Source organism: Idiotropiscis lumnitzeri, chromosome 8 (genome assembly GCF_059441095.1).
Source record: "Idiotropiscis lumnitzeri isolate Australia: NSW breed Sydney's pygmy pipehorse chromosome 8, RoL_Ilum_1.0, whole genome shotgun sequence".
In the NCBI taxonomy this organism is placed as follows: Eukaryota; Metazoa; Chordata; class Actinopteri; order Syngnathiformes; family Syngnathidae; genus Idiotropiscis; species Idiotropiscis lumnitzeri.
In genome coordinates, this window is record NC_142398.1 from 8,374,242 (window position 1) to 8,388,710 (window position 14,469).

The window sequence follows — 14,469 nt, forward strand, 5'->3', positions numbered from 1 at the left end:
CTGGCGTTAGAGAAATGACGTAGCCGTGTTGATCAGCTGATTCCGGTTGAGCGACTTCACCAAAAATACAACAGAATTTACCTGTGAGACGAGATTTAATACCAGCAGGGAGTGATCGTCTTCAACTCGGACAGTATTGACATGCTCGATTTGGGTATGGACGTATTTAATCAGACCGTGTGCTCCTCTTCCTTCCCATTCGGGGCGCATTAGCATTTATGCTAAGTCAGTGGCTACGTTGAAACATCACACAGCTAACGTCAGGCCCTTCAAGTTGCTTTGTTTGATACGGCGCAAATATGTCATTCCAGCAGTCAAATGTGGCTCCGGTGGTGGTTTGATGTCAGATGTATTTCTACTTGTGTTTTAATCGGTGGCTTTGCTATTATGAGCATTACGGCTACCGCTAAGGCGCTCATGACGGATGGGCTACCGTAGTGAAGAAAAAGGTGGAAAACAAGTGTGATGAATGCTCTTTAACTAACTGTGGATGCTGTGTGTGGCCGTGGGACTCGTTTAAATTGCGTTGTTTCAATAATAATGTTGTGTTTGGCTTCGATTTTCATGCCAAGTAAAGGTGACAACGCCATTTACATCGCACGAGAAGTAATAAAACGGGGTTAAAAAAGCTGTAACACAATGCAGTACAATTAATACAAAGCCGTACAGTGTTTCTAAAATGTTTTAATTTAACGCCCCCCCCCCCAAAAAAAAACACATTAAACAAAAATACACTCACGTAGTCGGCTTAATTGTTAATAAAAAAGCTGGTTTTATTCCTGAAAACATACCGGTTTTAATGTAAGCCCTCACAACACTGTGAATATTAACACTGCATAGAACAAGGAAAAAATGTTCTGAAATAATGCATCCATTTTCTATACTGCTTGTCCTCATTAGGTCACAGGTGAGCTGGAATGTACCCAAGCTGACGTGAATAAAAAATACTTAAGCATTTTTTATAAAGGCAAGCAGTACTTAAAGATTGTATTTCACCTTTTAAATAAAATATTTAATTCAGTGATTCTTATGCATAAAGAGAGCCCACGTGCAACTCGGGGCATTTGTCCTGTAACATTATGAAATTTGTCTTGTAACATCACATTTTATGGTATATAACATTTTGACATTTGTCTTGTAAAACTACATTTGTCTCACAGCATTGCTTTTTTCTCTCGATAAAATGGTATTTTATTCTAATAACATTGCATTTTTGCCCCTTTATTTCCATTGTTAGTCATTCACAGTTTGTTTTTATTTTTATTCAGTTTTGAGAGCCAAGTTATTGTTGTTAAGCTGCAGTTGTCAGATTCCACATGACCAATGAGGCGTCCCGCTCTCTCCCGTTGCCCACAGGCCGCCATCATGGACAAAATTTTGGAGGGCCTGATCAGCTCTGCTCACTCGTTTCCGGTGAAGAAGGCCATTGTGAAAAAAGTGGTGGAGGCGGCCGAGAAGGAGGTGGCGGCAGAGGAGTGCCAGGCCCTGTTTGCCGTCACCACACGTCTCATCTTGCTGGGCGAGGACACCTTCCAGAAGCAGGTGGGCAGTGATTAACCCTTTTTTTTTTTTTTTTTTACAGGAAACTGTGCTAGATGTTTTATTTTATTTTTTTTAGGTATCTGTACTTTACTCGAGTATTTATTTTTCTGGTGACTTTTTGGTTGTCAGCAACTTTGACATAATCAAGGTAGGCTTGCTACTCTTTTCAACCTCTGAACAATGTAAATAGATTATAATCCTAAAACACTTAAAAATAATTTCCAAGTCATCTTTCATTCTTAATAAACAAATGGATTACAGTTTATTTGATTTAGAAAAATGCCCTCAACAGCATGGAGGAACTTGAAATGTGTCACTTAAACATAGTTCCTCAACCAATTACTAATTTCTTATTAGATGGTCTTTTGTGCCATCTTGTGGCATCTCAGTGAGAGTCCAAAAAATGCTTGGAAGGCATGAATAGTGAATTTAAATTTTCAGCGAATAACAGTGGCTAGTTTAAGCAAAAAACAATCTATTTATGTACATTTGTGAATGGTGAACCTTGAAAATATTGTGGAGAACTGTATTGGTACAGTAATTGGCAAAAAATAAAATGTTAGCTTTCGTTCTGAAGTCAATTTCACCCTGATGTCGCTTACTAGTCAACGCCCCCTTAAGGCACATGTTCAACACAAATACTACAGTTAGTTCTTTAGTTACATTTTAATGAACTAGTTTATCAGAGGCTTGATTGTGCAGTGAACTCTGCCTATGTGCGGCTCAAGATTTACAAAGTCACCTATTGATCTATTTTTTTGGAGTGAACCTATCCTCTGTTACTGAAAAACTGACATTTTTGTTTTTCTGCTCAGGCCAGCGTCATGTCTAATATGAAAAATATTGCTTTGGTGCCATCTTTTGGTCAAGGAGCCAATATGAAGTAAGGGACGGGGTTTCACTGAGTCATTTTAGCCATATCCTTGAATAATAGAAAAAAAGTGCAACTTCGCCATCTTGTGGTATCAGTAGGAAACTGCAGACTTTTTTGGTTGGGTGTCTGTCTGTCACAGGTTTTCACTATTCGTCGCACGGATCTGTCCCCATCACTTGTGACAAGTATTTAAGTATAGAGTGTGAGTACTCTCTCTCTCCCTCCTCAGGTGGGCTTCCAGGTCCTGGAGGCCTACGCCCGCTACCATCGCTCAGAGTTTGAGGCCTTTTTCAGCAAGGACTTTGTGTTGGGCCTGCTGCAGCAGGGCTACGAGCCGCTGGATCACAAAGACCCGGCCGTGGTGGACTACATCCACTGCGGCCTGCGGCTGCTCATCAGCTGCCCCGCCGTGCTGGAGCTGTTCGCTGTAGTCCAGGTGGAGGTGCTAAGGATGGTGTGTGAGCGGCCCGGGCCAGCTGTGTGTGCCCGCCTCGCTGCGCTGCTGTCCGACTTTGTGCATTGCATGCCCAGAGACAAGGGCGGCGTCCTGTTCTGCCAGCAGCTGGTGAGGACCATGGGCTACTTCCACTGTCTGGCCAGCCAGGAGCAGGAGCTGGGTGAATACGTGGCCCAGGTCACCAAGGTCAGCACGTTGCTGCAGAACATCTGGAAAGCCGAGCCGGCCACGCTGCTGCCTTCCCTGCAGGAGGTCTTTGCCATCATCTCTTCTACAGGTGAGACCTTGTTTTAACTGCAATGTTGATTTTTAATTTCGCCATTTCTGAACAAATTTACCCCTTGAGATGAATTACATTTGTAAAAAAATACTTTGAAATTTTAATTAGATATTTGCTTTTACTCTCATAACATCACAACTTTTTCCCCTGAAAATGTTGCATCGATAGGGATTACTTACCTTTCCTTGAAAGTTTTATTCTTTTCCCCTCTTACTTTTGAACTTTAATCTCCTAACATTCAAACCTTTTTTTTTTTTTTTTTGCAATTTATCGATGTAATGGTTTGCAACACTTTTTTTTGTAAATTTCAGACAACTTTTTTTCCCTCTTAACAAATTCAGTCACCTAACATTCCAATCTTTTATTTTAACTTCTTTAACTTTATTCTCATAACCGTGCAATTTTTTGTTTGAAACATGACTTCATGTAATTGTAATGTTACAACTTCTTTCTCTTACATATACAAATGTATGTAAAGTACAACATTATTTTTACAAAATTGTTATTGTCTAACTTAATATTATAACTTTATTCTCAGAACCATGTAGCTTTTCTTGCTTCGTAACTATTTAATTCTAATATTATTTTATCCATGTAATATAACTTTATTCTTGTAACAATACAACTTTTCTGCATTAACAAAACAACTGCATGTTTTCTTGTAATATCACAGCTTAAAAGGTAAGTCAACCCTCAAAAATTCTAAACAAGAATATGTTCTATGCAGCTCCACTAGTCGAAACACGGCATTCTGATTAATACTGTGTTTGTGGAATATGAATTAAGCAGTGAAATCCACCCGTTTTTGTACAGCTCAGGGTGGCGGCCATTTTGCCACTTGCTGTCAACTAAAATTCAACATCACTGTTGATGAAGGCTCAGCGAACAACCAATCATGGTTCTGTTTCAGAAAACAGGTGAGCAGTGATTGGTTTTTAGCTGAGCCCTGAGCTACTGTGATTATGCTTTCAATTGTCAAAATGTGAAGAAATGGCTGCCCATGACACGGCTACTGAACTCATATTCAGCTAACATATTAATCAGAATGCCATGTTTAGATTTTTGAAGTCATACAGAACATATTATTGCAAATATTTTTGGGTGATTGTCTTCCCCTCTAAAGCTCATTGCGTCTTTTTTTAGTTTCCTAAAATTAAATTTCACTCTTGTTATTTTTACAACATGATAAATTTTCTTATGACATAAGTTATCCCTTTTCTCATAACATTTTGAGTTTATTTTTGTAACATTCCATTTTATGTCCACTTTTAAAGTGTATTGTCCTTCTTCAGACCTGTCCTTTGAGCCGTCCATCGCCTTGGCCAGTCTGGTCCAGTACATCCCGGTCCAAATGATCACAGTGCTGATTAAGAGTCTCACCACAGACCAGAATGTTAAAGATGCAAACATGACCAAAGCACTCTGCAGGTACGTGGAAGTGTGACACACGCGACTTGGTGCTTTTAGAATGGAGGCAACAAAAAGGCAACAAACATTTGACCTGTGTTCTTAGGATGATTGACTGGCTTTCCTGGCCTCTGGCCCAGTACGTGGACACCTGGGTTATTGCTCTGCTCAAAGGACTGGCCGCCGTTCAGAAGTTTACCATCCTCATTGATGTCACTCTGCTCAAAATTGAACTGGTAGGTACTGAGATAGGCTATTGTTTTGTGGGTTTTGTCTAGGTACTCCGGTTTCCTCCCACATTCCGAAAACATGCATAGCAGGTTGATTGTACACTCTAAATTGCCCCTAGGTATGAGTGTGAGCGCGGATGGTTGTTTGGCTATGTGTGTCCTGCGATTAGCTGGCAACCAATTCAGGGTCTCCCCCGCCTACTGCCCGAAGATGGCTGGGATAAGCTCCAGCTCCACCCACGACACTAGTGAGGAGAAGCGGTATAGATAATGGATGGATTGATTGATGGATGATTTTATCCCTATTGCCATTTTCTTCTTGATTTATAGTTAAAGGCATTTTTATAAAATTTTTTGATAAATTATTGTAAACCTAAGTGGCCGTTTCCCAACCTGGTGGTTGTGGGTTGGATTCCGTTCTACCATTGTGACCATCCTTGAGCTAGATACGGAACCCCCAGGTATGTCATCATTCGGTAGATGTGACAGCAGTGTGAAGCACTTTGAGGGCCGTAATAGGCACAAAGGCGCTATACAAGTGAAAGACCATTGACCCAAGACCATTTAGTACAACAAAATATATAAATAAAATGCTTAGAATGCATTTAACAGCAAATTAATAACACATGTAACTGAATTCCTAATGTTTGTTTTCAGCCTCTAGACTGACAACTGCTACCGTGAAATGTAATTTCCTTCACTTTAGCAAAGAAGCTCCAAGATGTTTGCTGTTCACTCATTAATTACATTGCCGATATGTCCCCCATCCCCAGGTATTCAATCGGCTGTGGTATCCCATCGTGCGACAGGGGGCGCTCGCTGTCCTCTCTCACATGCTCCTCAGTTTCCAGCATTCTCCAGAGGCCTTCCATCTGGTAAGAAATGCCATAAAAAAAAAAAAAATAAAAATAAAATATATATAAAAATATACACACACACATACGTGCACACACGTGCACGCGCACCCCCCCCCCAACACACACACACAAAAGGACTATTGACATTTCTGCTGTGTCCAATAATGCTGTGATCCTCATCTGTTGCAGGTTATTCCACATGTGGTGCATCTGGTGCAGTCCCTGCAAGCTGACGGCCTCTCCACCAGGAAAGCCTTCCTGCTACAGTTCACCGAGCTCATACACTGCATGATGTATCAGTATTCTGGATTCCCAGATCTCTATGACCACATTTTGGAAGCCATCAAGGTAAAGGAGCCCTGCAATTTTCTTTTTCAAAACCTTTAAGAGCAAAGGTGATGATTTCAGTTACACTTTAACATGTTCATTGTCATACAAGTCTAAATAGAATACATCCACTGTTAATAAAACATAAGGCATTCATAATAATAATAATAATTAATAAAATTTGCATCTCATCCCACCAGGATCTGCCAAAACCGAGCGAGGAGAAGATCAAGCTGGTATTGAATCAAAGTGCCTGGACGTCCCAGTCCAACTCTTTCGCCTCGGGGCCGCTGAGGCAGGCCGGGAAGTCAGAGACGGGCAAGACGGGCCTGGTGAATCTGGGAAACACCTGTTACATGAACAGCATCCTGCAGACGCTCTTCATGGCCACAGAGTGAGTCACGAGACTTATTATGCTCGTATAGTACAGCTTTCCTTCCCAGGACAACTAAAGGGCCACTCCATGTTGGCAGCTTTGCGACTTTGTCAATATACTTTTACCCTGAAACATAAAAGTACCCCAAAAATATAATATGACTCCTTTAACTAATGCTTTCAACCTAAATGAAATTTCTTCAGCTTCAGACGACACGTATTGTCGCTGCGCCTGAACGGTTCTGGCACACTGATGAAGAAGCTGCAGATGCTCTTCGCCTTCCTTGCGCACACTCAGGTTTGTGTTTGCATGTAGAAGGCTTAAACGATAGTACGCAGCATCTTGAAAGTATGGCGTAATGTCTTTCCTTCCCCCGCAGAGGGCAGCCTACGCTCCTAAGAACTTCTTGGAGGTGTCCCGCCCACCTTGGTTCAATGCTGGTTCTCAGCAGGACTGCTCGGAATACCTCCGATTTCTCCTGGACAGGTATGATACATAAATACTTGGTAATTGATGAGTTCTAAGGCAAAGGCTATCAAGCACCATTTAGACTAAAATAGAGCTGTGCTTACCAGCAGACAGTTTAGGTCAGAGACTTAAAGTGGAAGTCAGCCACCAAAATAATGTGCGTTTGTGGAGTATGAGTTAAGCACAAAAATCTACCAATTTTTAGCCATCCTAGGGGGCGGCTATTTTGTCAAATTCTGTCGACTGAAAATTACATCGCAGTTGCGCAGGGCTCAAGTAACAACCAATCACGGCTCACCTGTTTTGTGAAGCTGAGTCCTGAGCAACTTTGATGTCAAATTTTAGTTGACAGTAAGTGGCAAAATGGCTGCCCCCTTGAGATTTACAAAAACAGGTGGATTTTACTGATTAACTCCCATCCATCCATTATTTGAGCTGGTTTTCCTTACGAGGGTCGCAGGGCGTGCTGGAGCCTATCCCGGCTGACTTAGGGCTGTAGGCGGGGTACACCCTGAACTAGTTGCCAGACAATAGCAGGGCACACAATGACTCATAGTCCACAAATGCTATATTAATCAGAATGCTGTGTGTGAACTAGTTGCATAAAAATATATCCTTCTTAAAAATTTTTTTGGGGTTGACTTCACTTTTAAGAAAGAAATGTAAAAAAATCTATATTTGATCAAATGTATTTAAATTAATTTACACAATTTGCCATTTCATTATTTTAACTCTTTGAGTGTCATTGACTCAAAAAGCCATCAACGGGAATCCTAACCAGGAGTGCCTTCGTTGCCAAATTGCAGTTAACTACGTTTTTGTTTTTTATGCGAATGGGTGGAGAAAAGTCTTGGCCAACTCAAGAAAGGAAAGGTAAAAAAAAAGATGAGCTAACCAATGTGAAATCCCCAATTGGAAATGCAACTGTTCCAAGCAAATTGTAATTGATCAGAGTTTAAAGTTGTTTCACTGGTGAGTCATTTTGCCATCAAAAGCACATTTTCATTGTTGCTGCTATTTTGCTTGAAGAAAAGTATTTTGTTCCAAAATAGGTGATTTTTTTGTTGTTGTTTTATAATGAAAGAATTTAGTCACATTTCAATTTGGTCGTATCTGTGTTTAAATTAGCGGGCCCTGTGTCAGCGAGTTAGGAATTCTTTTGCTCTCCACCAGAAAAAGATATTTTGTTATTATTCTATGAGGAAGCTTTTGACAGAATCTTGAGGACAGCATTAACAAAAAAGTTAACTGATGCCGCAATCAGTGTGACTTTTGGGATGGGAGTTTTTCTCCTGATTTAATTGAACATTCCTTCAAACACATTTTGTCCTAATATTGCTCCCACTATCTTCGACTGTATTGCTTCTCCCAAATTTATTAGCATTGTCTTCTGATACCTAGGTTACACGAAGAGGAAAAAACCATTCAGGTGTTGGAATTGGCCAAGCCAAGCGTTCCCGCCGACGTCGTCGACTCAAGCGGCAAAGACGCGAACGCGCCAACGTGCCCCAAAGAAGGCGAAGCTTCCACTTTAAAAGTGGAAGATGACGACAGACGGACCCTCATAGAAAGGACTTTTGGTGGAAAGCTCTTGACGGGCGTCCGATGCACACACTGCGACTGCGTCTCGGAGAAGGAGGAGCCATTCACGGACCTTTCGCTGGCCTTCTGCCCCTCGTTGGATGCCGCCAAGTCAGACGAGTTCAAAGCAAGTTCGCCTCTTTAACATAAATTGGCAAGTTAGCCTTATTCACCCAGAAATCAAGCCAAATTAACAATTGTGCTACTTTTACTCAATCAAGTAACGTTAAATTATCAATGTCTCCTCTTTCATGTGGTGATTCAGTCAAATGAATAATGTAGACTTTCACACAAAGATCTTGCCAAGTAAGAAATTTTAGCATTTTTAATCAAGAGATTCTGCCAAATTACTGCAAAGTAGCCAAAGTTTCAACATTTTTCACACGGTTAGCCAGCCAACTGACTGTTAATTAACAATTGAGCTCTTTAACTCAACTTGCACGTTTAGGGCCTTTCACATGTAGATCCAACCAGATTACTCGAAATTACGTTTTCACAGAGATTCAGACAAATTAGGAATATAGCATTTTTCACCCGAACAACCATCCCGGGTTACCTCCAATTTGAAATTTATTTTCAGGCAGAGATCAACAAAAATTACAACAATATTAACTCTTCTTTTTTTGGCAAATTGTCAGTCTTTGCCTTTTTCATGCAGCGATCCAGCCAGATCATCAAAAATGAGTAACTTTATCGTTTTTACCACAATTTAGCAATTAACACTAACCTCTCTTTCACGCAGACATTTGGCTAAATTATCTCAAATGAGCAACTTTGCCACTCTGCTGCAAATCTTTCACAAAAAAAAATCCTAGCAAAATGAAAACGGATTAGCCTCTTTCAAGCAGATTGATAATTTACCCTTACCTGTTCATAAACTAGATAAATTGCTGTAAATATCTGTAAATTAGCAACATAGCTTCTGTCAAACATGCACCCATCTGAATTACTGTACAGCTAATTAGCTCATTTGCATCTTTTACACACAGAACAAACCAATTACCATAAAGTGCCAATTTAGCCTGTTTCACACGGCGACTCGGCTAAACTACAGCCAATTAGCAATTTAGCCTCTTTCACACAAAGATCCAGCTGATTTAACCACATATTAGCACTTTATTCTCTTTTCCACTTCTAACCAATTTTGTCTTTTATCTCTCCAAGTCTGATGAGTCCAAAGTGGTTTGCCAGGGTTCCGTCAATGGCGGTAGCGAGACCCCTGTGCCCGGGACCAAAGATCAAGCCAGCCACGTCCAAGCCGTGCCAGAGAACGACGATCCTCCCCTCTCCGTGCCCGACTTGGTGGACTACTTCCTTGCTCCGGAGATCCTGGACCAGGACAACGCTTACTTCTGCGGCAAGTGTGGCAGTCTGCGGCGGGCCGAGCGGACCCTCAAGGTGATGTCGGCCCCCGAGTACCTGATCCTCACGCTGCTGCGCTTTGCCTATGACGCCAAGTGCCACGTGCGCCGCAAGATCCTAGACAACGTCACCATTCCGCCACACCTGCGCCTCCCTGTGCACCACCTCTCGGTGCCTTCGCCTCCTCCGCCCCTGCAACCTGCCTCCTCCCCGCCCTCGGTGGACTCCCCCGAGAGCAGCGAGAACCTGGCCAAGAAACTTAAACCCTCCTGTCGAGACGAGGAAGTCCTGTCCGTGCGTTATGTTCTTAGCTCTGTCGTGATGCATTCGGGTGTGTCGTCCGAGAGTGGACACTACTACTCCTACGGCTGCAACAGCACAGCGGAAGTAGATGCTACCTGTCATAAGGAAGACTTGAGTCAAGGGGAACAAGTGCGGGAAGGTTCGAGTGGTCAGGGGAGCAGCGCTGTGTCCCCCAGCGACTGGCTACTGTTCAACGACAGCAGGGTGACATTCGCATCCTTTCAGTCGGTGCAGAACATCACCAGCCGCTTCCCCAAGGACACGGCTTACGTGCTTATGTACAGGAAACAGGAAGTGATGGGGCAGGACTCCATTAAAGGCCCGGCGAGTTGTGGAACAAGGCAGAGTGCCGAGCCGCCGCTGCAGAAAGAACTGCTGGATGCCATTATCAAGGACAACAAGCTGTATCTCCAGGTAAAACATATTTTAAAGTGCATAGAAATCCTGACACTTTTACAGCAAAGTAGCCTCTTTCTTCCCACAGTTATTTAGTTAATGAAATCATTCAAACTAAAAATAAAAATAAAAATTTAACTCAAATAAAAACTAAAGTGAAAGTGAAAAACAACTAGCTGTGACTAAATTTAATGTTGATAGAACTATGATTCTTGTGAAAGTGTCCTTCGTTTTCCTTTTTGGCAATTGATTATATGCTTGGTTGTATTTCAGTATTATTGCACCGAAGAAGGAAGATTGAACAATCGTTTGGGAATTATACTTCATTCTACAATACTTATTCTGACTTTTTTTTATCTGGCGCTCAAAAAATACTGTGTATAAGGAAACTCACAATAAAAGTAATATAAACTAAAACAATACAAATAATTTTAAAGAATAAAAAACAAACTTGCTCTAAAAACTATATTCAATTAACTGTCATGAAAAATCATCAACTATTGTAACCTTGTTTCCATGCATGCCTTGTGATCCGAGTGACCTGACTTCAGATTTTTTAGCGATATGAGTCGTCATTTGTCCAATGTTTTGCTTTAACTTGCAAGCGCAAGCTTGCGGAATGAGCCCTGTATTAGAATTAGAATTAGAAATCCCTTTATTGTCATTGTACTCAAGAGTGCAACAAGATGGTGGCAGTGCACTTAATTCAACTTACTTACATACCCAGCAGCAGCAAAAATTGAACAGGTCATCGAAAAGGAGGCCTTTGAAATGCCACTCCCAGTTGAAGTTTGATATCACGCTCAACTGAATTTCATGTATCTTTAAAAAAAAAAAAGCAATTTTGGTTTAACACTGAGATCCAGCCAAATAACTGATTTAGCCTACTTAACGCCGATCCAGCGGAAGTAGGAATTTAGCCTTTTTCCACACAGAGACCTTGCTAAATGTATCGTCTTAATCCAGAACCAAAAGATCCTGTCATGTTACCATAAATGAGCAATTTGGGAAGATCTGGCATTTATCCACCAGTGCCTTTTTCAAAGTGCACACAGATGTAGCAATATTCTGTTGTTGCTGGCTTTTGTATCAGAGGCACAAGTATGTTCCTTCTGTGTGTCATTAAATATAATGTCTTGTCAAATTTACACAATAGTGACGATTGAGCTGCTAAAGTGGACTGTGGGGCTCCTCACTTGTTCACATTTTACACACGTACAGTGGCGTCGGCGTAACACAACAAACGTCCTCGACAAATCATCAAGATCAACGCTGGATAAAAAGATTTGTTTCGCCTTCGCCTCGAGTCAAATCCACAAGAAGCCAGGCAGCAATTTCACGAGTCAATGATCCCGTCCCTGATTTAACTGCCACTAGAGAGAGCTGTCAGAACACTGCAATGCCTTTGACGGTTTTTTTTGTTTTTTTTTTTCCCTACAGGAACAGGAGCTGAACGCTCGGACTCAGGCCCTGCAGGCCCCGTCATCTTCCTGCTCCTTCAGGCCCAACGGCTCGGATGACAACAACCCGCCTGGGAGTTGTGGCCCGTCCGGAGGGGGAGGGGGAGGCGGAGGAGGTGGCTTTAACACAATTAGCAGACTGGTCTTCTAAAGATAAATAAAAAGCACACAATGCGACACACAGAGCAGGGGCGGGGGAACCTTTTTGCTGACCTATTACTTTTTCGATAATAGCCGAGCCCTAACTGGTGGTACAATGCCTTTGTATAAGGGGCTCATGCTGTATCCCAATGTAAAGTGGCGAAAGAGTACTAGAGATTTACAGATGCCAGCTCTGCAAATTGGTTGTATAGTGGTGCCTTGACCCGACTTTTCAATTTTTAAGATATGAAATATCACAGCTTGAAAACATTCATTGTAAGGTTGCAGTAAAGTGATTTCAACTCACTTAACGATTCCCACCCAAAGTACTTCAAACTGTTTAATGCCATTTCTTCTTTAAATTTAATGCTAAACTAAACACTACAAGTGTAAAAATACACATGTATTTTGGAAACCAAGTATTACCTTAAGAATGGCCCTTTAGCTTAATGCTAACATAATTGGGGGGGGGGGGGTGAGCATTGTTAGCATTGATAATCCCGGTTTTACAACTCTTTATTTTCTGAATATTTGAACACTAATCATGGAGCAACACATTTAGACAGATGGTATAATAATACTCGCAGGCATATATTCTTTATCCACAACAAAAAATTACTGGTATTAAAGAAAATTTACTAAGTAGCTGTAGAATATGCGCTCTGTTCTTCTCTGTGTTTGCGGGACTGCAAAATGCAGTACTGCCTCGTAGTGGCCAAGGCGGGCAGACCACAAGGAGAAGTACTCTGAATTGGATTGCAGTATTAAATCATGATGCAGAAACTGTTTAATTCTTTACATTCTATTAAATGTTATTTCTCTGTTTTTATTTCGTACAATATTACAAAGTGCTTGATTTTCTTAGTGAAAACACCATTTGTGTTTATGTGGGTTGGGGTGGAGTAGATTTTTGGCATTTCCACTTATTTCAAGTTTTGAAAGATGACTCAAGATGAGCACGGTCATGGAACAGATGAAAGTCTTATCTCAAGGCATCACTGTATTCTGCTCTGCAATGGTTGCCCACCCTTGGCAACTAGCACTGAAAAACTACTTTAGGACTGAAAGTTCTATACTGTTTAACCGGTTTTAATTTATTGAGATTTTGTTTTGATGAAATATATTTTCTTTCAATCAAGGTTTAAACAGAAGAAAAATGTATTTGTTTTTTTTCAATTACCTTATATGCAAACAGCATATAGCACAGGACAATGCATTATGATACAGCCAGCAGAACCTCCAAAGTGGAACCATCATCACCACCGAAGTCACATAAGACTTCCTTTGGAGGTTCCACTTCTTGCATGCATTTTGATCTGTGGTGTGTTCATTTTTCACAACGGATTGCGTTATTGGGCGTTTCATAACTTTATATATGCAATAAATCCATTTGTCTTAAAAAGGTGCTCCAGGTGATGAATGGAAAAAAATCGACAGACAGCTTTATAGATGCCACCATTGTTCTAGAGATGGGTGACAATGGATTCACGTCAGAGCATCTGCAATGGTTTTGATACTGAAATGTTGTGGTATTGCCTTCTTAAAAAAAAAAAAAAAATTAAAAGATGTTCAGGTTTTGGGGTGTATATGGTACCACAATGCTTTATACATACTGTACTGTGTAGAATTTATTTATTTTTTTAAAAGCTTTAAAAAAAAAAAAACTTCCATCTTTCGAGCAGCTATATGGTCCCGCCTTATTACTTTCGACATATTGTACTGCGCAGCTAGGATAGTGAGTGTCACTTTGCTAAACAGCCAAGATCATTTTTGTCACGATACTAGTGCTACATTGCTTTAGCCCTAATGGACTTAGCAGCTACTTTTTGTCACTATTCTTCCTCTACGTCCCCTCAGCCATATTGGACGGAGTTGCCTGGATAGCTTTTGTCAGCTAAAACTATTGTCACTTTAGCCAAAACGTGCCACTTGTGTTGCCATGCTAAATCACTTTAGCCTTATTACAGTATAGTCATGACGGAGGTGTATTTAGTCGTAATGGACTGAGCAGCGAGGATAGCTTTTGTTGTTATGCTACCGCTATGTTGTTTTGGCCATTTTGGACTGAATAGCTAGGTCCGCTTTTGTCGCTATTCTACTGTTACATACTTTTCGCTATATTATACAAAACAGTCAAGACCAGCATGTACCATTTTTGTCGCATACGTCGCTTTACTCATATTTTACTAAGCAGCCAGGTACTGATGCAGGCGGTTATTGTAAAAATTGGACTTCTTGCTGTGTGTCGCTGGTAATTAGTTTTATCTTCTTCTCTCCATCAATACTCCTCCAGCTGTTGTTGTTGCTGAAGAAGTCATTAATCATGGTGGCTAACGGGAAACATCCATGGGGGAGGTGTTTAGCATCTCAAATGGCATTCCAATAAGATTCCTTAGATACCTCAAAGC

General features: G+C 41.1%; 1 protein-coding gene across 2 annotated transcripts; it reads left to right on the plus strand.

Annotated features, from left to right (window-relative positions):
* The first annotated feature begins 11 nt into the window (after positions 1-11).
* On the plus strand, positions 12-13,463 carry usp38 (ubiquitin specific peptidase 38). 2 transcript variants are annotated; one of them, XM_088303698.1, is made up of 13 exons: positions 12-154; positions 1,357-1,542; positions 2,646-3,150; positions 4,446-4,581; positions 4,667-4,796; positions 5,564-5,665; positions 5,837-5,995; positions 6,175-6,368; positions 6,554-6,647; positions 6,730-6,836; positions 8,220-8,526; positions 9,564-10,478; positions 11,901-13,463. In XM_088303698.1, exons 2-13 carry the CDS (start codon positions 1,366-1,368, stop codon positions 12,069-12,071), a joined length of 2,997 nt encoding a protein of 998 aa, XP_088159824.1. In that variant the 5' UTR covers positions 12-154; positions 1,357-1,365; the 3' UTR covers positions 12,072-13,463. The 2 variants fall into 2 exon arrangements, with proteins under 2 accessions (XP_088159824.1, XP_088159825.1); XM_088303699.1 differs by having other exon boundaries at positions 9,591-10,478.
* Positions 13,464-14,469: the final 1,006 nt, after the last annotated feature.

Coding starts and splice junctions, on each gene's coding strand:
- usp38 (XM_088303698.1), top strand. CDS start 1,366: ATGGACAAAATTTTGGAGGGCCTGATCAGCTCTGCTCACTCGTTTCCG. Junction 1,543..2,645: donor AGGACACCTTCCAGAAGCAG/GTGGGCAGTGAT, acceptor CTCCCTCCTCAG/GTGGGCTTCCAGGTCCTGGA. Junction 10,479..11,900: donor ACAACAAGCTGTATCTCCAG/GTAAAACATATT, acceptor TTTTCCCTACAG/GAACAGGAGCTGAACGCTCG.